At 41.5% G+C, this 25267-nt stretch overlaps 1 protein-coding gene across 32 annotated transcripts in view; it reads left to right on the forward strand.

Annotated features, from left to right (window-relative positions):
- Positions 1-25267, forward strand: part of CCDC91 (coiled-coil domain containing 91) — a 348878-nt gene that overhangs the window by 35688 nt on the left and 287923 nt on the right. For 4 of the 32 annotated variants that reach the window (XM_070049576.2, XM_089304780.1, XM_089304776.1 and 1 more), the window contains exon 2: positions 2436-2601. The exons of the other annotated variants lie outside the window; for them this stretch is intronic. Coding sequence is in view for 1 of the 4 variants with exons in the window: in XM_089304776.1 (XP_089160902.1) it covers positions 2563-2601 (39 nt within the window). In the remaining 3 variants the exon portion in view is untranslated. The remainder of the gene's footprint in view (positions 1-2435; positions 2602-25267) is intronic. 32 annotated transcript variants of the gene reach the window in all.

Here is a 25267-nt window from a genome sequence, read left to right on the forward strand (position 1 = left end):
GATGAATTCCTGATGTGTTTATGTTAGCAATTCTTTCCATTTCTCTCTTGTTCTCTGCTTCTTTCTAGTCTTCCTTTTAGGCCTTTGCTCCTTGGTCTGTCTTTAATTGAAACCCTGAACTCTAGCTGTGTAGAATGCTTAAGCATTATACCCATTTCAGTGGGTAGTGCTTTACCTGCGTGGTTGCTGAGCTAGAAGCCAGTGGAGTCCCTTCGTTGTCCTTTCCTGCGTTCTCTGTACCCCTGATTTGTATTTGCTGCGTTGGATTTCCCAGCGCTATCCCGCTCCACCTCCACAGTGTCACCCACATTGGCCACCTCATGGCCATTTCTCCAGCATACCCGTCACTTACTCGGAAGACTCCTTATCTCTGTTGCTTCTTGAAATCCTACAATGCGTTCTCTCTTCGCCACCAATTTAATAATGCTTTTAGGCAGATTCCTTGGTTTCTGTTGGCCCAAGTTTTCTTTTTGAGAAAGAGCAGGTGATGGTGGGAATCATCCGAGGATTGAAGGGGATCTGAAGAGTTAGGTATGTGTCCGGTAGTTCAGGGTAGTGTACTGTCATCTGTGTTGCTCTTCCTCAACTCTTTAGGATGGACATTTATCAGTGGACATCTACATAACAGTTCAGTTTTGGCTATATACCCCACCATAGGCTTTCACCTGATTCCCTAGAGTTTTGAATTTGTTGTGTTCCATGCTTTACATTCCTGTTCCTTCAGGTAGTTCCTCTGCCAGGAATGCCCTTATGTTTCTGGTATAGCAGGAATATTAGCTTTAAGTTCTTTCTCAATGTTCAACTCAACACAGGGTAATACCCTGTCTTTCTCAGTTGTCACTGTGTTTTGTATATGGACATAGTATGTGTACTGCATATATGTTTGCAAGTCCATCTTTCTATCAAACCCTGGATCCACTTTGTACTGATCTCCAGGGTATTAAGGACTAAACTTAGTTCGTCATTGCATCCCTAGCCCATAATAATCATTCATAATGTTACAATGCAGGTTACCTCTCAAGTATAGAAGTTGTAGCTGAGTGTTTGCTATTAGTTGTCAGACTTCTACTTGAACCTGTCCAGTGGTGAGAAATTTATAGTTGGAGAGATAGTGAATATTTTAGGATAAGTGTACATTTAGAAATTATTTTTATGCAGACTTTATGCCTCATTTTATCTTATCTTTCTTTGAAGAAATCAAGAGCTAGTGTGGGCCAGCACTGTGTTGTAGCAGGTAGAGCTGCTTCCTGCATGGCTGGCATCCCATATGGGTGTCAGTTTGAGACCCAGCTGCTCCATTTCTTTTTTTTTCTTTTTTTTTTTTTTTTTTTTTTTGACAGATAGAGTTAGACAGTGAGAGAGACAGAAAGAAAGGTCTTCCTTCTGTTGGTTCACCCCCCAAATGGCCGCTGTGGCTGAAGCTACGGCGATCTGAAGCCAGGAGCCAGGAGCCTTCTCCCGGTTTCCCATGTGGGTGCAGGGGCCCAAGCACTTGGGCCATCCTCCACTGCCTTCCCGGGCCACAGCAGAGAGCTGGACTGGAAGAGGAGCAACTGGGACTAGAACCCAGCGCCCATATGGGATGCTGGCGCTGCAGGTGGAGGATTAACCAAGTGAGCCACAGCGTCGGCCCCGCTGCTCCACTTCTGATCCAGCTTTCTGCTAATGCACCTGGAAAAACACTAGAGGATGGCCTGAATCTTTCGGCCCTTGCACCCACGTGGGGGACCTGGAAGAAGCTCCTGGCTCCTGGCTTAGGATCAGCTTAGCTCCGGCCATTGTGGCCATTTGGGGAGTGAACCAGTGGATGGGAGACTCACTCTCTCTCTCTCTCTCTCTCTCTGCCTCTGCCTCTGTCTCTGTCTCTGTCTGTCTGTAACTGCCTTCCAAATAAGTAAATAAATATTTTTTTAAAAAAGGAGCTGATGTCTGTGGTCAGCATCTTAGAAATACTTGAGTACCACATAACAGGTTAAGCACATTTCAGAAGTCTTAGTTGGAAAAGTAAAGAAATGTGAAAGCTGCTAGCTTAGGAGAAACGAATTTGTTTATTACCCTGTCATGTTTTCTGCTACTCCTGATCATTCTCTTGATGAGGAGTCCAGTGTTGAGAATGCATCCCCAGTAACGGTGCCCTTACCTATCTGTGCAGTCTGCATTGTGTGCGTATGTGACTGTCATAATGTGTACATTATGACACAGATACAAATGTAGCACTTTCCAAAGGATAGCTCAAAGTAAATGTTTCCTGTTTTGCTTACTGCAGTGTTTGCTCCCCACATTCTGGTGCATTATCTTCTGCAGCACCCTTCTCAGGCCACCTGGGTTGTATCATCACATTATCATCTGGATGGGTTGCAGTGGGTTTTAGGGCTGACTGAAAAGACAGAAATGTCTGGAGATCTACTTTGTCTTTCCTTTGTCTCTTTCTGTAGTGTCTTCAATTCCTTGGACTGGCTTCTTCTGCATGGCTGAACCATGGATGCTTCTGGCTTTCGGCTTCCTTCTTCATAGTTTACATTCATTTATTCAGCAATTTATCCATGGAGACAATCTGATTTCATGAAGTCAGGCACTATTTCAGGAGTTGGAGATGTAGCAGTGAGTATTTAAAAGGAGTGGGCTATGGAAGATGTTCTATGTAGAGAATCAGAATAGAGCAATGTTATAGGAGGTGACTACTTTAGAAAAGCCGTTGTCTGGAGAGGATGTGAAAGCTGAGATTGGAGTCACGAGAAAGAACCAGATATGTTAAGTGTCAGGAGGGAGAATGTTCCAGATGCTCAGGCAGGATTTCTGAATTGGGACTGAGCTTAGTAGGTGAGAGCAGTTTTGTGACCAGAGACAAAAGGGGAAATATCTTAGACATGGCCTGTGGTTGAGCCAGTTTGAGTTAGTTTCCTCTCCCAAGGACTGTGTAACATGGCCAGAGACATGTTTTGTTTTGTTTAGCTGAGGTTGGGTGATTGCCTAAACTAGAAAGGGCTAGGTGAATCTATTGTCTCTCACCTTGCATTGTTCTTATTTATTCGGGTGGCTGGAGATGTCACGTGTACTTTGAGGTCTACATCTGGTTTTATGTTAAGTGAATCTGATCCAGGCTCAGTTATCTTCAGTGGTGATTTTCCCAACTGTAAATTAGGAACTTGGCATCAAACATACATATGGTTTTGTGTAAGTAGAATGCAGATTCTGATGTTTTCTGTCACTCCATAATTCTAATTTTGAAGTTTCAGTTTTTAAAGCAGGAAAATTCACTCTAGAAAGGCTTGAAATCTGTGATTTTCTGTGGACTGCCAGGTACATTAATGAATATTATTTCTTAGAAATACAGTGGCTTCGGGGCAGGCACCGTGGCTCACTTGGTTAATCCTCCGCCTGCGCTGGCATCCCTATGGGTGCCAGGTTCTAGTCCTGGTTGCTCCTCTTCCAGTCCAGCTTTCTGCTGTGGCCCAGGAGGGCAGTGGGGGATGGCCCAAGTGCTTGGGCCCCTATACCTGCATGGCTCTTTGCTTCTGGTCGGCGCAGCGCCAGCCGTAGCGGCCATTTGGAGAGTGAACCAACAGAAGGAAGACCTTTCTCTCTGTTTTTCTCTCTCTCACTGTCTGTAGCTCTACCTGTCAAATAAATTAAAAAAAAAAAAAAAAGGGAAGAAATACAGTGGCTTCTTTACCCCACCTATTGATAGGTTGTAATCGTAGATGGTCTATCTCTTCTTTGTAAGACTAAGGGATACCCTTTGCACTTGAATTTAAAAATTCTTGGAAATCTAGAAATACAGCTATATTTATGAATCTTTCCTGCTGTAGTCATCAAAAGAGAAGAGTGTGGCCTAAGACTAAAGTGTAAGTCATGTCTGGTCATGTTGCTTTACTTTGCAGAAATGTTCACTTTTACAGTGAATTGCAGTCAGAGTTGCACAGGGCTTCAAGGTGAATGTTGCTGGTACCATAAAGTCCTGTCTTGTAACTGTCTTCTCCTTGTATAATGCCATCGACTGGGTTGTAAATGTCTTAATGATAGTGGGTTTGTAAAAATTCATCTTTGTAGCGTATTATACTTAGTTACTCATGTGATAACATATATAGAATATATATGATCAGTTTGTTGAGGTAAATTAGTTTGACTTGAGTTAGACAAGACAGATGGAAAAACAGGGCTGAAGCTAAGTCTGATAGTGATTCCAGATATCTTATTATTTCAGTTTAAGTAGTCAAGAGTTGTGATGTTTTATTCACCTTTGAAACTGTCGTAACTGAACATTCAGAAATGTTAGCATGTCCTTGTGCTGTGATCAATGTGTCATTTACCTTTCTTTTTTGTTTGGATTCTGAAAAATATATATACTACCTAGAAACCTTTTATTAATGTATACAAACTTCATGCATTTCATAAATACAACTTTAGGAATGTAGTGATTCTTTCCATCCTACCTGCCCTCTCATCCACACTCCCACCCTTTTTCTTTCTCCCTCTCCTATTCCCATTCTTTTTTTTTTTTTTTTTTTTTTTTTTTTTTTTTTTGGGACAGGCAGAGTGGACAGTGAGAGAGAGAGAGAGACAGGTCTTCCTTTGCCGTTGGTTCACCCTCCAATGGCCAACGCGGCTGGCGCGCTGCGGCCTGTGCACCGCGCTGATCCAAAGACAGGAGCCAGATGCCTCTCCTGGTCTCCCATGCGGGTGCAGGACCCAAGCACTTGGGCCATCCTCCACTGCACTCCTGGGCCACAGCAGAGAGCTGGCCTGGAAGAGGAGCAACTGGGACAGAATCCGGCGCCCCGACCGGGACTAAAACCTGGTGTGCCGGCGCTGCAAGGCGGAGGATTAGCCTATTGAGCAGCGGCACCGGCAAACGTTTAGCTTTTCAAGGAAACAGTTAATTTCACTTTGGTCTTAGAAATTTAAAAAGATATCTAATGAAATGTTATAATTATAGTAATAGATGGAACTGAGGTAAAGATATCTGTGAATAAAAATAGTACACAGTTCAGCTGATGGGAGCACATGTGTGGGGTCTCATGCTGATAATGAGATGCTGTCCTTGACTCTGAGAATCGAAGGTGGTGGGGGCTTGTCTTGTCTCAGGATGATTTCATACATCAATCACACTGAGGACAGTGAGAAGAAATTCTGGTGGAGGTAGTAAACTGATAATTTGATTTTTCTTAAATTTCAATATCTGTATGTTACAGCTACCGTTCAGCTCTCTGAATGATTGTGCATAGTTTGTTCTTGCTATAATGTGAACTTATATTTTCTGGTGTAGATTATTGCTGTAGACAACACACTGTGCCAGTCAGAGGGTGGCTGAGGGCTGGAGATGTCTGAAGGAGGCTGGGATAACTGGTGCAGTGCAGGACTGATAAGATGCGTCTCTCTTCAGCAGGTCTCTGCATAGCTAGTTTGGGCTCCTTTGGGATGGTAGCTAGTACAACAGCAAGTGTTCCACAAGATGGGAAAAGAAACTGCACGTTTGTTAAGGTCAGGGCCCAGCCAATGGCACATTTTTGCTGTATCCTTTCCGTGAAGGCAGTCACAAGGCCACCCACATTCAAGGGGAGGAGGTAGACTCTGCCTCTGCAAGGCAGGCAGGCCAGAGTCTGAGGCCATTTCTAACCAGGCAGAGGTTCCCATGATACGTGCAGCTAATGACATTTCTCTTTAAAATGCTTGAGTATATTTCTTGTTCATGTCAATACTAAAGTCAGTGGAAGAACACATAGGTCTATATTTAGCTGATGCAAATCTTAAATGAGGATGAAACATCTGGAGAGAGCAAACCAAGAAAAACCAGAATGCTGGCTGCAAGTTCATTATAATTAGGACTACTGTAAAGTTCCTCTTCATTTAATCCAGCTCCTGTTTGCACCTTTAGGTTACAATACCTCATAGTATTAAAAATAAAAAATAAAAAAAAAAGAAAGGAGAAAAACTAAACTCAGTAATGTTTGCAGATAAATCTTGAGTTTTAATCTGCTGGTGTCCTGGAAACATTTTGGTCCAGAGAAGTTTTCATTAAGTAACTAAGGATACCAGGTTCCCGGTTAAGAAGGCAACATTGTAAACTGATTTTGACATTTGTAAAGTAACTCTCTTCTTCATTGATACTTATTTTTGTATATAAGATAGTAAAATTTACTTTTTTCCAAAGCTTTATTTATTTGAAAGGCAGAGACAGTGAAAAGAGAGAGAGAGAGAGTGTGAGAGAGAGAGAGAGAGTGGGAGTCAGGCAGTGATCTTCAGGTCACTTGCCAACTGACCACAAGAGCCAGTAGTGAGGCAGGCCAAAGCCAGGAGTCATGACTGCTTTCCAGATGCATTAGCAAGGAGCAGGGTCGCAGATGGGGCAGTCAGGACTTAAACGAGCACTCCAGTATGGGACACCAGTGTTGCTACTCTCACTGTGCCACAACACCTGCCCTTGCCTTTGATTTTAAAGGTGGTATCTTCCATTATCTATAGTGATAAAGAACATCATCAGAGCTTCTCAGTCACATTTTCTGAAGATACAGTTTACTGTGGGGTTTCTGACAACTGCAGAAGCAATGAGGGATTTCTTTGCTAGGTTTTGCTGTACCTTGCTGTTGGAAACAAATGTGACTTTCTTAAGATCAATCCACATGTATTGAATTTTTGTTATGCCTTGTTAGGTGCTGGGATTACATAGCTTAAGGAAGTTTGATTTATCTATTTTATTTGATGTAATTAATGATCTTATTGAAATATTTTTAAAAGAAGATTCATTTAATTGAAAGGTGGAGACAAAGAGCGAGAGAGATCGATCAGTCTTCTATCCTTTGATTTACTCCTCAAATGCCCACAATAGCTGGGGCAGGGCCAGGCTGCAGTCATGAGGTGGAAACTCAGTTCAGGTCTCCCATGTGGATGGTAGGGACCCAGGTGTTCGAGGCATGCCTTCCTGGAGTACAGTTTAGTAGGAAGTTGGAATTGGATGTTGAGCCAGGACTTGAATCCAGACAGTCTAAATATGGGACATGAGTATATCAAGAAGTATCATTTGAAAAAAAATCCTGTTTATATTCATTTTTATTTGAGTTATTTTTATTTGGACCACCAATGCCTGCAGCTGAGGCTGGGCCAGGCTGAAGCCAGGAAACAGGAACTCCATCTGGTTCTCTGATGCAAATGACAGGAACCCAAGTACCTGGGTCATCACCTGCTGCTTCCCAGGTGCTTTGGCGGGAAGCTGGATTGCTAGTGGCATAGCTGGAACTTGGACCAGGCACTCTGATATGGGACGTAGGCACCCCAAATTGCAGCTTAACCTGCTGCACCACGAGACCCGCTCCTTGAATCATTCTGATGCATTGTGAGTAGAAGTGCTCTTTCCTTCCTTGTGAGTGATTGGTTCTGGAACCTCTTTTCCCAAGGTGGTCAAGAGAATTTACTTTTCACTGCTAATTCCACTGTGATTTTAAGTGGAACTTGTCTTTGGGTGAAGTACGGTTGTTCCTAGGGACTTGTGAGACATCACCATTGCAGATAACTCATGGAGCTTCTCGTGTCTGTTATTCTGTCCAATAATTCCCAGAGACAGGGCCACAGTTTCTGTGATTTTAGCGTTGTTCCTTTCTAATGGTCTGTGTGATGTGTGGAGGCCATTTTCTGAGAAAGGGCATTTCTGTTTGATTTTGTATGGTGTCACATACATGCAGGTTTTCTGAACGGCATTTATAACTTCACATCACTGCTGTATTGTGCTATGCTTTTCTGTCTCCCATCCAGTTTTCTTAGGCTTGAATTAGTTTATTCTAATAGATTATTTTATGTGACTTTTATGATAAAATATCATTTCTTAATTTGAAGTCAAATATTTTGAGACTTGTGTATCCAAAACAATGTATATAAAAGTTGATAATTAATAGTTAAATTATGGCTGAGATCCTGTAGAGTCAGTTACTGGAATATTTTTTTAAAAGATGTGTGTATTTATTTATATGTCAGGATTACAGAGAGATATCTGCCTCCACTGGTTCCCCACACAAATGGCCACAACAATCAAATCTGGGCCAACCTCAAGCCAGGATCCTGGACTTTCATTGAGGTCTTCCACATGGATTTAGGGGCCCAAAAACCTGGGCCATCTTCTGCTGCTTTCTCAGGTGCATTGGCAGGGAGCTGGACAGGAAGTAGAGCAGCCAGAACTCAAACCATTGCCCATTTGGGATGCCGGCACTGCAGATGGTGGCTTAACCCACTGTGCCACAAAGCTGGCGCCTTGCTGGGCTATCTTTAAAAGTGGGGAAATACAGGTGAGCCACAATTTATGACCACATGAAATGTGAAAACTTGATTTATGGGTACACATTAGGGCTTATTTTCATTAAAGAATGGTTTCTCCAAAGTTTGTTGAAAAATATACTTCCATTCATAATATAGATGTTTAATATGTGTACTGTTTTTGAGCTTAAGTGTTTTTCACTACTTAAATGTACTTCTCACTTTCACATAAGTAAAACTGAAACACTATAGTAATAATAATAGTAAGAGATTTAAATAGAAAATTGTTTGCAACTCTGCCTCCTTTACAAAGATGATTATTTTTCTATGACTTCCTTTTGTTTCTTTGATTTGAATACAGTATGCGTGATTTTTCGAGACTGCTTTTGTAGAAAAGCAGAAATATTCACAGAAATATATATGACTATAGTATTGGATATTAACGGAAATTGAAAACTAATAAAATTTGTTTTATATCTCATATTCTGAGTCATTGAATTATTTTCACACTGTTCCAGTTATGTCACTAATAGTTATGTTAATCTCTTCCACTCAGTTCTATGTGTATATCTATATATATAAATATATGAAGTTTGTTTTTACCACTAAGATGTTGTAGACAGAAAATATCATGCAGAGGTGTAGGGCCTGAGTCCCTGGGATCTGTCAGAGCTGCCTTTTGGAAAAGGGTTTGAATGTGGAAGGCAGTTAGGAGTCTGGAGATGGAGCAATGGCCCTGGAGTGTCAGGGTAGGTCCTAACTGCTGTCGCTGGTGTCTGTGTGAGAGAGAAGCACAGGGATGCCCTGACATACAGAGGAAGAGATGTGCAGACAGAGCAGGAGGAGGCTTGAAGATGACAGCAACGTGGCTACAAACCAGAGGACGCCATCAGCCTCCAGAGGCTGGGAGGGTGCGGGGCGGCTTCTCCCCGACAGCCTGTGGAGCCTCTGGCTGTGATCTCAGTCCAGCTTGGACTTATATACTCCATGAGAAAGAAAACTTAAGTTGTTCACAGACATGAGTTTTTGGTAGTGTGTTAAACCTCAGGAAACTACTGTTTATGAGTCTGTTTCTCCTCGCTGGAGAGTTAACCATGGAGTAGGAAGGAGCCAGATGTCAGCGGTTTGCTGCTTTCTTCCCGGGACCTGAACTTGCTGACAGGTGACCTTTCCAACTTTTCGTACTGTTGGTGCCTCCTTGTTCTTTGTGTCGTGGCTCAAGTATCAGCCTTTCAGATGAGCCTCTGGCCATTCAGGTCTTTATTTATTTTTTTAAAGCATTTATTTTATTTATTAGGAAGGCAGAGAGACAGCGAGGGAAAGAGATAGAGCTCTTCCATCTGCTGGTTCACACCCCAGATGGCCACAATGGCCAGGATGGTGCCAGGCTGAAGCCAGGAGCCTGGAACTCCATCTGTGTCTTCTGCGAGGGTGTCAGGGGCCCAGGCTCTTGGGTACTCCTACGCTGCTTTCCCAGGCACATGAGGACAGAGCTGGATCAGAAGTGGAACAGCTGCACATATGGGATGCTGGCATTGCAGGCAGTGGCTCAACTCATAACCTCGGCTCCAAGACTAGGGTCTGTTTTTTCCCCCAAATCAGTCATTATTATTATTATTATTATTATTATTTTAAATTAGGGTTCCTTAGACAAAACCAATAGCGTGTGGATATAGAAATATGAGAACTTCAGGAGAATTGGCTCATATGTATATATCATGGTGCTGAGAGATCTGGATGCTATGAGCATAGCCCAGCCCAGATGCACACGCCTCAAGAACCAGAGAAGCTGACGGTGAACTTGGGCTGAAAGTCTGAGAACTCTGGGTGCTACTGGTGTAAGTGCTGGAGGCTAAAGTCTGCTGAGCCTGGAGCTGCAATGTCAAATGCAACAGGATGAAGTCTACAGCAGCTCAGAGAGAGACCAGCTCATTTTCTGATTTTGCTCCACTGCCTGGACCCCAGCGATTGTGTGGAGCCCACCCACATTGAGGGCAGGTCCTTCCCTCCTCCCGGTTCCACTCAGATTCCTCTGCCAATCTTTTCCAGAAATGCCCTGTGGATATCCCCAAGATATGCTTTACCAGGTTTCCAGGTGTCCCTGATGCTGTCAAGTTGACATCTAAAATTAGCCATGACATGTGTTGGTTATCAGAATTTAATAGTTAGTTTGCTGAGTTGTTCTCTTTGTTAGGTACCATGTTAGAAGGCAGACTTAGAAGTCAAGTGCAGCGAGAATGGTCATTCTGTACTGAGCATTGTCCCTAGCACACATCTTTTCAAGAAAAAAATCCTTGGCATTTCTCACTTGCTTTCTTTCAGTTTGTGAAGGCCTCATTGACTGGGCCATGTGCTAGTTTGTCTCTGCTGTCACGGTTTATTCTGATCTGGCTTTTCAGTTTGAGTGCCAAAGGTCCCATTCAGGGGACCAGTAGGAGTTAGTCTCATTGATATCTATCTAGCTCTTTCTCTGATTTATTCTCCATCTGCTGGTTCACTCCCCAGTTGGCCACAATGGCCAGACCTGTGCTGATCTGAAGCCTAGAGCCAGGAACTTCTTCTTGGACCATCTTCTACTGCTTTCTCAGGCCATAGCAGGGAGCTGGATTGGAAGTGGAGCAGCTGGGATTTGAACTGGTGCCCATATGGGGTACTGGTAGTGCAGGCGGCAGCTTTATCCACTATGCCACAGCACCAGCCCTGTCACGTTATTTTTCTGTCTAGATTTCTCCCTGTTTGTCTGAGTCCATTGTTTAGGCTGTAAGAAAGCAAACAACAACACCAAGAAAGTATGAGAATATTTGGAATAAAAAAGCCTGAAAATTATGAATTCAGTTAATTTTTTTTCAGTTCATTTATTTATAAGCCCTTGAGTATGCTTGCATCATCTCACTTTTAAGTGCTTTCAGTGTTGAATACTAAGGACAAGCCAGACGACTGTTTCTCTGGCTCAAGGATATTCCTTGAGAAAGCACTGTGTTGGGTTACATGGAGCACATCATGTCAGGGTTGAGAGATGGAGTGTTTTCGTGGGAGCTGGATAGTCCATCAGTGACAATGATGTGACTGTCATATCAGTTCTAAAGGAAACAGTATGCTTGGAATGCAGTGTTTCAAAGAAGTCAGCCCTGATAGTGGTGATTGCTTTTTGGCTAAAGGAGAGAGTAAGGAAGGAAAATAAAAGTTATGAAAAGTTCTGCAAGGAGTACATGCTGTAAGACATGACTAGTAGGCTGTGTTTGCTTATATATCTTTAACTTATTTATTTTTAAACATTTGCTTATGTACTTATCTGAAAGGCAGAGAGTGAGAGCAAGTGAGCGAGCAGTGGCTGTCTTCCATCTGCTAGCTCACTCCCCACATAGCTGCAGTGGTCTTGTGGGCCAGGCTGGAACTCTGGGTCTCCCATGCACTGACAGGGTGTCCTGCTGTTTTGCCTGGTGCTTTAGCAGGGAGCTGGATCCAAGCAGAGCAGCCAGATCTTGAAACCAGTGCCATGATGTGGGGTCATCATGCAGGCAGCACCCTAACCTGTTGCACCATAGTGCTATTCCCAGTCATACACCTTTTGATGAGTTTAGATGGGATTTTTGAAAGAACAGGAGCAGCCCTGGGTCACTGACTTGCTTATGGAGCTTAGTAAAATGGAGGTTTTCAGCGACCACCTAGCTCTAAATTCCTTCATTCGTAGTGCAGATGTTTGTTACTTAAGATAGGTGTGTGATTTTCATGAAGGCCGGCTTTAGCTTTCTAAAAAGTTATGTTTTTCGATTGACCTTTCTGCCTGTCTGTCCTCCCTCCCACCTTCCTTCCCAGCTTTGGCATTGAGGAGCAGGTAAGATCCTATAACACAGGTAAGGTCCTTCCATAACTGACATTGCAGGTATTAAGATGTGTGTTTTGGCCGGTGCCATGGCTCACTAGGCTAATCCTCCGCCTTGCGGCGCCGGCACATCAGGTTCTAGTCCCGGTCGGGGTGCCGGATTCTGTCCCAGTTGCCCCTCTTCCAGGCCAGCTCTCTACTGTGGCCAGGGAGTGCAGTGGAGGATGGCCCGAGTACTTGGGCCCTGCACCCCATGGGAGACCAGGGTAAGTACCTGGCTCCTGCCATCAGATCAGCGTGTTGCGCTGGCCGCAGCGCGCTGGCCGCGGTGGCCATTGGAGGGTGAACCAACGGCAAAGGAAGACCTTTCTCTCTGTCTCTCTCTCTCACTGTCCACTCTGCCTGTCAAAAAAAAAAAAAAAAAAAAAAAAAAAAGAGTGTTTAAGAAAATAGCATGGTGCCGTGGCTCACTTGGTTAATCCTCCGCCTGAGATGCCAGCATCCCATATGGGCACTGGATTCTAGTCCCGGTTGCTCCTCTTCAGTCCAGCTCTCTGCTGTGGCCTGGTAAGGCAGTGGAGGATGGCCCAGTTGCTTGGGCCCTAGCACCCGCATGGGAGGCAAGGAGGAAACACCTGGCTCCTGGCTTCGGATTGGCTTAACTCTGGCTGTGGTGGCCATTTAGGGGCTGAACCAACGGAAGGAAGACCTTTCTCTTTCTCTCTCTTTGACTGTCTAACTCTGTCAAATAAAAAAAAAAAGTACTCATTAAATTCTGGTTTTAAATAAGCTTTTCTCTTAGAATCGCTATAGATTCCCATATATACCATGCCTAGTGTCTCCTCTTTTTAGCATCTGCCATCAATGTGATACATTTGTCACAGTCACCTTTGAGACCTCATTGTTAACCAATGTCCGCATTTCCAGATTCCTATCCCTGATGCTGTCTCGTTTTGTCCTCACGTCTCCTTAGAGTTCTCTTGGCTGTGACTCTTTGCTTACACATTGCTTGTTCTTTATGACTCTGACGGTGCTGAGTCCTGGTCAGGTATTTTGTGGATTTTCTCTCAGTTGGAATGTGTTGCTATTGTTCTTATGATTGGACTGTGGTTATTAATTTTTGAGAAGATCATAGACGTGTTGAACGTATACACGGTCAGCCTGACTTACGTTGTTGGTATGAGCCTTGCTCATATGGCTGAGACTGTACCATTAATTTTCTCCTGTCTTTCTCTACTATAAAGAGTGGGGAGTTATGCTCCACCTCCTTGAGGATGATGTATGTACATAAACCATTTGGAAGTTTCCTACAAAGGCATGCCTACTCTTCCTGTTTTGCTTGTTTATTCAGTTATTTATTTATGTCAGTATGGACTCACAGCTATTTATTTTATTCTTCAGGTTCTCATCCAGTATTACTCCATATTGCTCAAATTGTTGCAGCTTTGACCAGCTGCCTCCCGTCATTTGTGTGTGTGATTGTTTTTTTAGCACTGATGTACTTTGTGGAATTCCAAGGTTTCTCGTTTTGTGATTTCCTGCTCAAGTCCCAGAATCAGCCATTTTCCCAAGAATTTCTGATTCTGTGTTTTGGAGAATGGTGTTAGAAACCAAGATCTGGGTGCATGGTATTCTCACTGCTGTCACAGTATCTTTGCCTGTAGGCTCTCTCAGATGACAGAGGAAAGAAACATATGTGCAGATATTAACCTGTATGTGTGCAGTGTCTCACTGGTTCTGTCTGTAGCCATTTGTATCCATATCAGATTGAACTGGACCTCCTGCAACTTTCCTTTCTGTCTGTTTTCGCAGCAGTCATTCCAGGTTCTGCTCTTTGCTTATCTGACACTTCCCTGTGAATAGTAAGAAATGTGACTCTCACCATTACCCGCCTTCTGTGCAACAACTACTGTTGTTTTCTAGTCTGTATCTGTAGTTTTGTCAGACTGGTATGGGATTCTAGTGCTATTTACAGTCTTCTCTCTCTCTCTCTCTTTTTTTTTTTTTTGGTTACACCGTGCCTTTTCAAAGTTACTGAGACAGTATCCACCCTACCCCTTCTTTAATCCCTTCCTTGAGGTTGTCTCATGCATTTATAGTACTACTGGGTTATTTTGACACATTCTGCATTCTGTATGGGATCTCTCAACCTGGTATGTGACAATGAAAAATTTTTTGCTCATTAACGCTCATTCTTTGCTGTGTTTCATCCTCCAAAGACAGTCCCCTGTACTTTAGCTATTCAACCTTACCTCTTTAATTCCTGGCAACCTCCGATGTGACTACCATCTCTGCAGTTTTGCCTTTTTAAAGAACGTCATACAATTATAGTAATGTGCAGCCTCTTCAGACTGGCTTCTTTCACTTGGCTCTGTATCAGATTTGTTTCTGTCTTTCTATGGTTTCATAGCTAATTTTTGTGACTGGAAAGTGTTCCATGTTGTGCAGATGCCAAGTTTTTTCTTTTACATACTGAAAGGCTTCTTGTGCAATTGCTAATGATTATGAATCAAGCTGCTATAGGTCTTCTTCAGTAGATATCTAATTTTTATTGTTAAGGTCTTAGAATGTGTGGTTGCTTTATCATTTTCGGAAAATAAGTTTGTACTTGGTAGACGTAATCTTATATCAGGATATCATTTTAAAAATATACTGTTTTGATGTGGTTTAGAATAGAACTAGTCAACTTAAATCAGTTTGATATGGTAATATTTGGGTGTTCTCTTCAATTGTTAATCAAAAGAGAAGCTTGGTGTTGTATGTAATTTGTTGGCACTACTTACATGATTATTTGGTTGTGACTCTGGTAACCCTAAGGAAATACTTAGTTGGACTCCGGTGATTCAACAAGGTTAATTTTGTAAAACAAAGCAGTTTCTTCCTAGAGTTCAACAAGAATCTATTTCTATTACAATTATTTAATTAGGAAGTATTTGTATTCTGCTGTATATTGGCTATAGAAATAAGTACAGGGCATAACATGTAGGAAGAAACTAGGCTAGTCACTGCTGTCAAGTAGTTACAAATAAGGAAATCAGTTTATTGAGATTCATTCATCCATTCATTCTGCAGATAACAATGGAGCTCTTCTGTTGTCAGCTTTGGTGGTAGGTGCGCAGGCTGTGGGGGTGGTCAAGGTGGAATGTTTGACAGTGTTTGAGTGAAAATAAGGGGAATGGAATGGATGGTCTTGAAGTAGATCCCCATATATAGAAGAGGACATGAAAGTCTAGTACAAGAGGATGGGCATGGTTGCTTAGTGAGTAGATCTGGCACATCGGGCTATCCTTTTGGAGGGAAACAAATCCTGTTCCTTGCAGTTGTATCTTAGACCGTACACAAAAATGATTTCCACGTGGAAAGACTTAATAAATAGTATGCACTAAATGTAGTAGATAGCTTGTTTGTTCACCAGGGTGAAGGAGGCTTTCTTAACCACCATTGTAAATGGCAAGGTATAAAGGAAAAACAAATACTTGCCCGAAACTTAACTTTTGAATGAAAACATGTAGCGAATACACATGGGTTTTGTAAAAATATTTGCAAGGGGAGAATGGAGGGAAGGAGAGTAGGAGGACAGAGTAAATTCTGCTATATGTAATCACTGCTCAGATGTTGATAAAAGGAAAATAGTACCAGGTATGGAGAAGTAATATTTAATATGAATAGTTGTTCAAACTCACTACGAATAGTTGTTCATATGAGTAGTTGTTCACACTCACTAACAGGAGAATGCATATTAAACATGTGAGGGAACCTTGTGTCTATCAAGCTGCCCTCTGTAGCACCAACCCTTCTTGATGACAGAGACATAGAGGGAGGGGGAAGGGCAGGGGAGAGAGGGACACACACAATAATGTATTCCTGGCAGGAAACTAAGGGAAAAGTTTTTTTTTTTTTTTTTTTAATTGTGCTGGTAGAAATGTGGATTAGTTGAGCCTTTTTGGAAAGTGATCTGGCAACATCTATTAAAATTGAATATATATATATATATATATATATATACATACATACACCAGTTCTTCTTTGGAATCTAGCCCATAGAAACATACCTCAATGTGTAAGAGTTTCTGTACAAGCATTTATAGGAGCATAAACTGAAAGCATGGTATATGTCTACCAACAGGGGAATGGTTGAGTAAGTATCTGTGTCTTACATATCTGTAGATGGAATCTTTGTAGCCACGAAAAAGAATGAGTCAGATACACACCAGTAGACTAGGAGTCACTTCTCACAGGTTTTTAATAAGATGATGAAAAATGTGAGGCTACATTAAAGAATGCAGTGAAACCACCATGTATGCAGCCATGTATTGAAGAATATGTATTTCTGTATGATGATGTAAGAGTAGAGATATAGGGTAGATGTTGACTTGGGCCATATTGGTGGGTGAATGGTTGGAAGGGCCAGGTAGTGAGAGGGATTGTGGGATTGTATGTAAGGTCAGGGAAGCAGCAAAGCAAGAGGAAAGAATGAACTGAAAACAGCAGTTTTGATATTACGATGATCATATTTGCTTTAATGATAACATTGACGATTATCTTTTCTGTTTGTGTTAAAAGATTTTTAACAAACCATATGTTTTAACAAACCATATGTCCCTTAGTATAGCTCCTTTGGGACATGATTCAGCAAACAGTATCAAGCCTTGTTTATACTTTTTGAGCTATGTTTTGTATCTGGGATTTTATATTAAGGAAATAACCCAGAAGAGGAAAGAAGTTAATGCCTCCCCATCATTGTAGTTTAGCTATATAATTGGGAATATGTTGTATTAGCTTTAATGTTATATTGTTACATTAATGAAAATTGTTTTATTGTCATACTGATGAAATGTTATAGAGGTATGTACATAAGACAGTTATAGAGACTATTAATTATGAAAACTATTAAGAACTATATAATCTAATGAGGAATTTCTAATTTTATGTACAGTTTATGTGTATGTACATATATTTGAGTACTGGAAGGAAATAGGTTAAAATGAAAACAGTGTGGTAGGATTATAGTGAACAGATTTTTATCTTGTTTTGGTAGTAAAATCTGGTAAAAAGTGTTGGACACATCTGAAAAGCAAAATTAAAAGACCCACTCATATCAAGAATTAATATCTAATTTCATGGAATGGATTTTCTTGGTGATAAAATAATTTTGAAATTATGCCTTTGGTGTTTGAAGAATGCTTAAATTTAGAATCATTTTACCAATATCTGATTGTGAAAATTGTAGTATTGTTGATTATTTATTAATAAGAAGTCTTTGGTTTTATCTGCCATATTTCTTATCAGGGGAAAAAAATTAGGCCAAATCTCTGGAAATAATTAGCCTTTTAGGTCATAGTGTTGGTATACATTTAGCCAGTGAATTCTGTAATAACTTAGCTATTGTATCTTACTCAATTATTTGATGATAAAATCTTTACACACTCTTTGAAAGTCGGAAAAATGGTATGGGGAAATATATAAAAAAGGTGTTCATTACATATTGGAGAGGAGAGAAGGAAATTGTTACTAACCTTGTGTCTTGTTTTAAGAGGTCTCTGCAAGTCTCCATAAACCTTGCTGTTTTGGATGTTGGTATTACATTTTACCTCACATGAGGTTTTGAGTTACTTTATACTTAGTATTTATCTTGCTTGGGTTCTCTGATTAACTTGATTTGTCGTTTGTTGGCTTTAACTGATTTTCAGATATTTTCAAGTATTTCTTTGTCCCATTCTCTCCACATCCACTGGTTGAGATTTTTAACTACACATTTGATAGACCCCCTGATAAATATCCTACAGCTTTTGGGTGTCTTTCATCCATGTACACGTTTGTGTATGTTTTGATTCAGATAATTTATATCGATCTGTTTTCAAGTCCACTGATGTTTTCTTCTGTAAAATTTACTGATAAATAAAAGGAATTCTTCTGTATTATTGTGTTTCTCATTAGCAACATTTCTACTTAATTCTTTCTAATAGTTTAATTGTGTTGATAGCTACTCATCGGAGTTTTCTACCTTTTCCGTCATGTTCTCTTAGTAATCACAAGTTTTTTCCTCCTCTATTTTTTTTTTTTAAGATCCTGTCATGTTGCAACATCTGGATCATCTGTTAGTCTGCTTTTGTTGGCTAATTTATCCCTTGACAGTTTTCTTTATCTCATTCACTGAAATAAATACTAATTGTGCCCTGAACTGAGCACACCTCTTCTCTCAGGTCACTGGTGTTGATATTTCTAGAAAATACTAAATTAATGTGTAAAGAAATGAAGATAGATGATAAAATTGTAGAGCATTTTGAAGATAAATATAGTTACTTTAAGTCAAAGCACATTTGAGAAGAGCTGCATTTGTGTTTTAGTAGAGTGCATCTTTTTTTTTTTTTTAAGATTTATTTTTTTGTTTGAAAGAGTTACACAGAGAGAGAAGGAGAGGCAGAGAGAGAGAGAGAGATCTTCCATCTGCTGGTTCACTCCCCAATTGACTGCAACTGTCGGAGCTGTGCCATTATGAAGCCAGGAGTCAGGATCTTCTTCCCGGGTCTCCCACGCAGGTGCAGGGCCCAAGGCCTTGGGCCATCTTCTGCTGCTTTCCCAGGGCATAGCAGAGAGCTGGATTACAAATGGAGCAGCTGGGACTCAAACCAGTGCCCACATGGGATACCAGCACTGCAGGCGGGAGTGCATCCTCAATAAAAGCTGAATATCTGGTGAATTAAAAACTTTTTTTTTAACCTTGAAATAATTATAGATTACTTCATATACTTGCAAAGATGATACAGAGGGGTCCTATTTATTTTCCCCCAGTTTCCCGAATTTTTTATCTTTTCTAACTACAGTACACTATCAAAACCAGAAAGTTGACATTTACACAAGGTGTGTGAATAGTTCTGCCTTCTGTCATACATGTAGACCTGTGTAATCTGTACTACAACCAAGAAAGAGAACTATTCCATCACCGCAAAGATCTCCTCTGGGGTAACCCTTTATAGTCAGTCCTGCCCTCTCCTCACTCACCATCCCCAGCCCTTCGTAACCACTAATTTTCTATCTTTGCAATTTTGTAACATGGGGAATGTCCTATGTCCTGTGAATGGAATCGTATAGTATGTGACCTTCTGAGTTTTTTTTAACCCAGAATAGTGAGTGACCTTGAGATCTGTCCAGCTCCAGCATGTTGAGTTTGTCAGTAGTTCTTCCCTTTTTATAGTTGATAAATATTACAGTGGTATGGATGTGACGCAGTTTGTTGGACTGTTTATTTTAGGAGTTTTGTATACTAGAGCGCACTTAGAGGTAAAAAGTAACAGGGTAGAAGAAAGTGTACTTTGCAAATGTCACTCATAAGAGAGCCGGAGTATCATTAATAAATGTTAATATTATATGATAATGTCATAATTTAAACTTAATGTCAGATAGTTACTCTGGAGATAAAAATGAAGACTTCATCATGGTTGAATTGTTACTTAGTTGAGAAGACATGTTATCCTGCAAGCAGTAACAGTGCTTCTGGGTGTATACAGAAAACCTGGGTGCTGTGCGGGGAGGAATAGACAGATACCCAAGGGTGGCTGAAGACGGGGACACTTGGTGGACAGCAAATAATAGGGAGATGGAAGGTTTAAACTTCGTGATGAACCAACTTGCCCTAGATGACATTTGTAAAATACTGTACTGAATAGTCAGGGAACACACTCACATTCTTTTATATGTACGTGGGGCTTTCTCCATGATAAAATAAGTTCTTGGTCACAAAAGGAATTTCAGTAAGCAGAGAAGCCCTTCCTGTTCCTGTTTCTGGAAAAGGTTGTACAGACTGAGTGAGCACCCTGTGGATCCCTGATGTTTGCCCGTGCTCGCAGGCTGTGAGGGCCTTCTGCCTTTCCTTCAGGTGGCTGCCTCCTTTTACTGCGCCTGTGTTGTGAGTGGCTAAGCATCTCCTTCCCTGCTGTACCATGAGGAAGTCTCAGCTAATCTACCCTGCCCTGCTCTTTGTCCCAAGTACCTAGTGGAGTTCGTGACGGGCGTTTGTTTTGTTACTAGAGTTCACTGTTGTAGACAGTTTTGCCATGGATATTCTTGTGCTAGACTCCTGGCACACATGGGAAGGTGTTGCAGTGGTCAGCTTTACTATACAGCCCCTGGTTGTTGAACCCCTGGTTGACTACAACCCATCTGTAAATAACACCTGGTGCTGTTCTAGCATTTCTGTTAGCTATATTTGAAATCTTTGCAGTTTGAGGGATATGAAGAAACGTCTTTCTGAGATTTGTATTTTCGTGATAATTTGGGGGTTTGAGCGTCTTTCATTTGTTGTTTAACAAGACTACATTGGCTGCTGCCTGTCTGCTGGGCACACGTGATCAACCAAGCTGACAGAAGTACCTATCCTCGTGGGACTTTGTTGTAAGGAGGATAAAGACAAACAAGCATCATCATTAAACAGAACGAAATAGACAGATACAGTGTGTTAGAAAAGGTGAATGTGGTGAGACTGCACAGGGAGAGGGCTGGGGGCAGCGCCGTGTCATTCAGAACTGGGTCATTACAGAGAAAAGGGCCCAAGACTGTGGAGCTGAGAATGTCAGCCAGTTAGCTGTGGGAGGGAGGCAGAGAGAGTAAGCTGTGCAGTCTCAAGACATTAAAAAAAATGGGGGGGGGTGTCTGTCTGGCTCAGTCGTTAAGTTGAAACTTGGGATGCCAGCATCCTTGATTTGAGTTCAGGTTCCTCAAGTTTGTATTCAGCTTTCTGCTAATGGATTTCCTGGGAGGCAGTGGCTGATGGCTCACTTACCTGGATCCCTGCCACCTATGTGGAAAACCTGGATGGGTCCTGGACCTGACCTGGTCCGGCCTGGTTATTGTGGGCATTTGGGGGGTAAAGCAGCACATGGAAGGTTTCTCATTTCTGTCTTTGTCTCTTACTTTACATTCCAAATACAATTTTCAAAAGTTGTTTAAAAATCCAAAATAGCTTAGCTGTATTAATATTATCTTAAATCAGCTTTAAAATAAGTAACATCCTATTAGGGCATGATCACTTTATTATGATAAAGGGCAAAATTCACTGTTGTATTTTTCTTCTAATTGGGTCTTTAAGTCTGTCTAGAGCATGGCTTTAGCTCTTGCCCTGTCCTGTTGGGACTCCATAGGATTTGGTTATGGGTGTGCTGGATGCTTCTTTATCTTGTGGGTGCCTTGTATGACAGGAGACTTGTTTGTGAAGGCAGATGCACTTGTGGCTATCGGCTGACCTGTATCCAGTGCATCGTTCCTGAGAAAGCCACTGTGTATCTCTAAATGGGGTGAGACGCGGGAGGCAGTGCAATAGAGCACATGAGATCACAGAAGCAGCTCTTAGTACTTACAGATCCCGGGTAGGTGGGTAGGGGGAACCCCCGGGACATACACCCTCAGCCGTGGGGAGTGGAGGAGAGGAGAGGAGAAGGGAGAGAGGAGGGACATACACCCTCAGCCGTGGGGAGCGGAGGAGAGGAGAGGACAAGGGAGAGAGGGAGGGACATACACCCTCAGCCGTGGGGAGCGGAGGAGAGGAGAGGACAAGGGAGAGAGGGAGGGAGAAATCTGTGGGTCAGAGTCTGTCTTGGGGTCCAGAGGTTTCTTGTGAGTTGTTACAGTTGGAGGATTTACAGTGAATAGGCACAAGTTCTCCAGGGGTCACACTGTGCCTGTCCGGACAGTCCACATGGGCCCTGGGAATTGGGGGTGAGTGGGATCGGCAGTATCTAGCTTCGCCTCAGGGGGATGGAGCTGGGAGGTGGTTGTTAAGGCGCGGATCTGGGTTGAGCATGTGGAGGAAGTAAGAGGAGGCAGACGACTGGAAAGTGTGTCAGTGGTGACTCAGCCCCATTTCTGCCCTGAGAAAGTTAAACTTAGGTGAAGTGGATGCTGAGGCAACATAAAATTATTATAGTTCACTCCATTACCCAGGAATGTGTAGTGTAAAAAATTGGTAGAATTGTATGGAGAAATTGATACAGTTACTTTTATAGCTGAAAATTCCAGTTCTCCTCCTGTGGTAATTGATTGATCAAAGGGGAAAAAAATATGAGCAAGGATATAGAGTATAAAATAATTCTGTTCGTGGACTCATAGAATTAGTTCAGATAGGCTGAAGAAAAGACACAACCACAGAAAAAATTAGAGATCAAAAGCATAATGAGAATACTGCTAACTGTAAGCCAACTATTTAAAAATAGACAGCATTTCTAGAATGATATTACTTACAAAAACTGAGGGCGAAATTAAGTGTCTGAATCATCCTATAATTAAAAGAAATTGAATCTTCCCACAAAGACAGCAAGAAGCCTAGATGATGTGGTAAGCAAGTTTCTACCAAAATTTTAAGAAATAGATTATTCCAATATGATGCAATCTCTTTTAATTGGTAGAAAAAGAGAGATGATTCCACAGCTGGTTATGAAAGTCCATCATAATTCTGATAGCAAAACCAGATGAAGATATTATAAGAAATGAAAATTACAGATGTATTAGGAAATTGAGGCTAACATTTAAAAGAAGACAAACAGCATCAAATTGGGTTTATCCAAGGTATGCAAGGATGGTTTCCTATTAGATGAACTGGCAATGTAAATGATGATATTATTAGGTTAAGAGAAAAAATATGATAATTTAAGCTTTCGATGGTCAGTGTAAGCTCATGATTTAGAATGCTTAGCAAATTAGGAAAAAAGGAAACTTCTTTAATTTCTAAGGGGATATTTAAAAAACGCAACAAGCAGTAATCAACAGCTGTGTTTCTAAGTGGGGAAATATTAAAAAGATTACTTGTAAAATCAGGGACAGTAAAGGTGTGATGTTATCTTTTCCAGCTATTCCTGCTACATAATAAGGCATATCAAATTTTATGGCATAAAGCAACCATTTTTTTTTAATGCTTGTGGATATTCTGAAGGTCAGGAACTTGGATAGTGAAGAATAAGATATTTTTATTGCTCCATCCTTTTGAAAAAGTGCCTCAGCTGGGATGATTTGACCATTGGAGATGAGTCGGTGGCTAGGGGACTGGAATCATCTAGAAGTATCTTCATCTGAACATCTGGTAATTTGGTGCTGGCTGTCTACTGGGAACTCAATTAGGCTGTCATCTGGGCTGGTTTGTTTTTTCTCACATCATGGCATCTAAGTTCCAAGACACAAGAGCACAAGACAGAGTGCATTGCGTTTCTGTGACCTAGCCAGGGAAGGCGCACAGTGTTACTCCTGCTATACTCGATTGGTTGTGGAAGTCATGGTAATCTACCCGGGTTCCAGGGGGATGGGTCAGAGACCCTTCCCCTAAATGGGAGGAATATCACTGTTCATTCTCAGAAGGAGATGTGCAATGGGAGATGTTTTTGAGATCATCTTTGGAAAATATAATTGGCCACATTACCTCAGGTATGTAGCATTTCACTGGAGGATATAGTCAGTGATTAAAACAAGAAAAAAGACTTTGAGGTGCAAGAATTGTAAAGCAGGAAATAAAACTTATGATTTGGATTCAGTATCATTTACGCATAAAAGTAATACACAGATAAGTTGTAAGAAATGAGGCTTTACCAAAGGTGAATGGATAGAAGATAAATATACACAAGACAATTACATTGTCATACAACAATGATAAACTGGGTAATGTAACTTAAAATAAGACATTAAAATAGCATCATAGCATATTAGTATTTAGGTATAGAACTAATAAGCGATGTGCAAGATTTCCTTAGGAAAAGTATAAACTTTCATAAGTACGCATTAAAAAGAGACTTAACCATGGTGAATCTTAGTGATGAGATACACTGTGTTTATGGAGGGGGGCACTCAGTATCAAAAAGATGATGTTATGGGTCTATTAATACCAAAATAAAGTTCTTATTTATTTGGAAGAGAAAGCAGGAGAAACACATACACACATAACCATCATTTTCTCGCTCCTTCTCTAAATGCCTGCAGTGGCCAGGGCTGGACCAGGCTGTAGGCAGGAGCCGAGAACATAACCCACATCTCCCGTGTGGGTGGCAGGGACCCATCTACTTGGGTTGTTGTCTGCTGCCTCCCTCGCTCATCAGCAAAAACTGGAATCAGGAGCAGAGCCAAGAATTGAACCCAGGTCTTCCAATGTGGGATACAAGTGTCTAACCAGCATCTAAGCTGCCAGGACTGCTATCAGCTTCTGAGTATTTGAGAGGACGCTATTAAGAGAGCCAAGTCTGAGAGCGCAGATGGAGGAATTAGTTTTAAGGAAGTAGAGATGTTCCTTTTCCTTTGTGAACAAAATAAAGTGGAATAGCTGGCTACGGATACTGGTAGTTAACGGGATTCTCTTACAGTGCGTGCTTCTATTTAGCTTGGCCTTTTGGTTGGATTGTAGAAAGGAATAGAAAGGATGGGACTTTGAGGAGTCCTGGGCATCTCTGGAGAATAGAGAAAGAATGATGGAAAAATGGGTGTGTTAGGCAATGCTGAGAGTTCAAGTGAAGAAGAGAAACATCAATTTTTAGTGGTTTTCCCTGGTGGTTCTTACCAGAAGACAGGAAATTGGGTGTTGGTGGTGGCTCTTGGTGGAGAGCCATTGTCCGTAGCCTTGGACTACTCTGGATTCTGAATCAGTAGAGAAGTAGAACCAGAAGTCATAAGGAGTGAGAGTAGCGGCTCTGAGGTTAATGCCTTAGTGTACACCTAAGGCTGAAATGAGGTTTCTGCAAGTTGTCTTCTACATTAATTATATCTCACATCACAGGCAGAGTGGCTAAAAGCACACGTCTCCATGCCAAGTTTTTATCTGGTGAGCTTCTCCTGGGAGCTGGAATAGAAGTAGAGTATGTTGCCTGTGGGTTCTCCAGTGAGAAAGCTAAGCATGGATACTTTACAGGCACACCCAACTTTATACATTAATCTTTTCTGGTAGAGGAACCTGTGGATGGCCTCCTAGCAAAAATATTTGGATTTTTCTGCTGGAGAGGAGTAAAGATGATAAAGGGCTTATATCATTTTTCCATTCTTGTTGCCCTCTGTTGATAGAAGGCCTATATTTTCTTTTAAAATGTAAGAGTAGAAAGCAGTGTATCTCTCCTGATAGTCACTGGGGCATGAGATTTTGCCCAAATAGGAGTACAGTTGATGCAGAGTTCTGAGTTGACAGAAGGCCACATTAAAAATGTCATTACATGGCTCGAAATAGGACAGGGCCCAGAGAAGTAG

Source organism: Oryctolagus cuniculus, chromosome 9, assembly GCF_051225735.1.
Source record: "Oryctolagus cuniculus isolate XC-2025 breed Fujian yellow rabbit chromosome 9, ASM5122573v1, whole genome shotgun sequence".
Classification (NCBI taxonomy): domain Eukaryota; kingdom Metazoa; phylum Chordata; class Mammalia; order Lagomorpha; family Leporidae; genus Oryctolagus; species Oryctolagus cuniculus.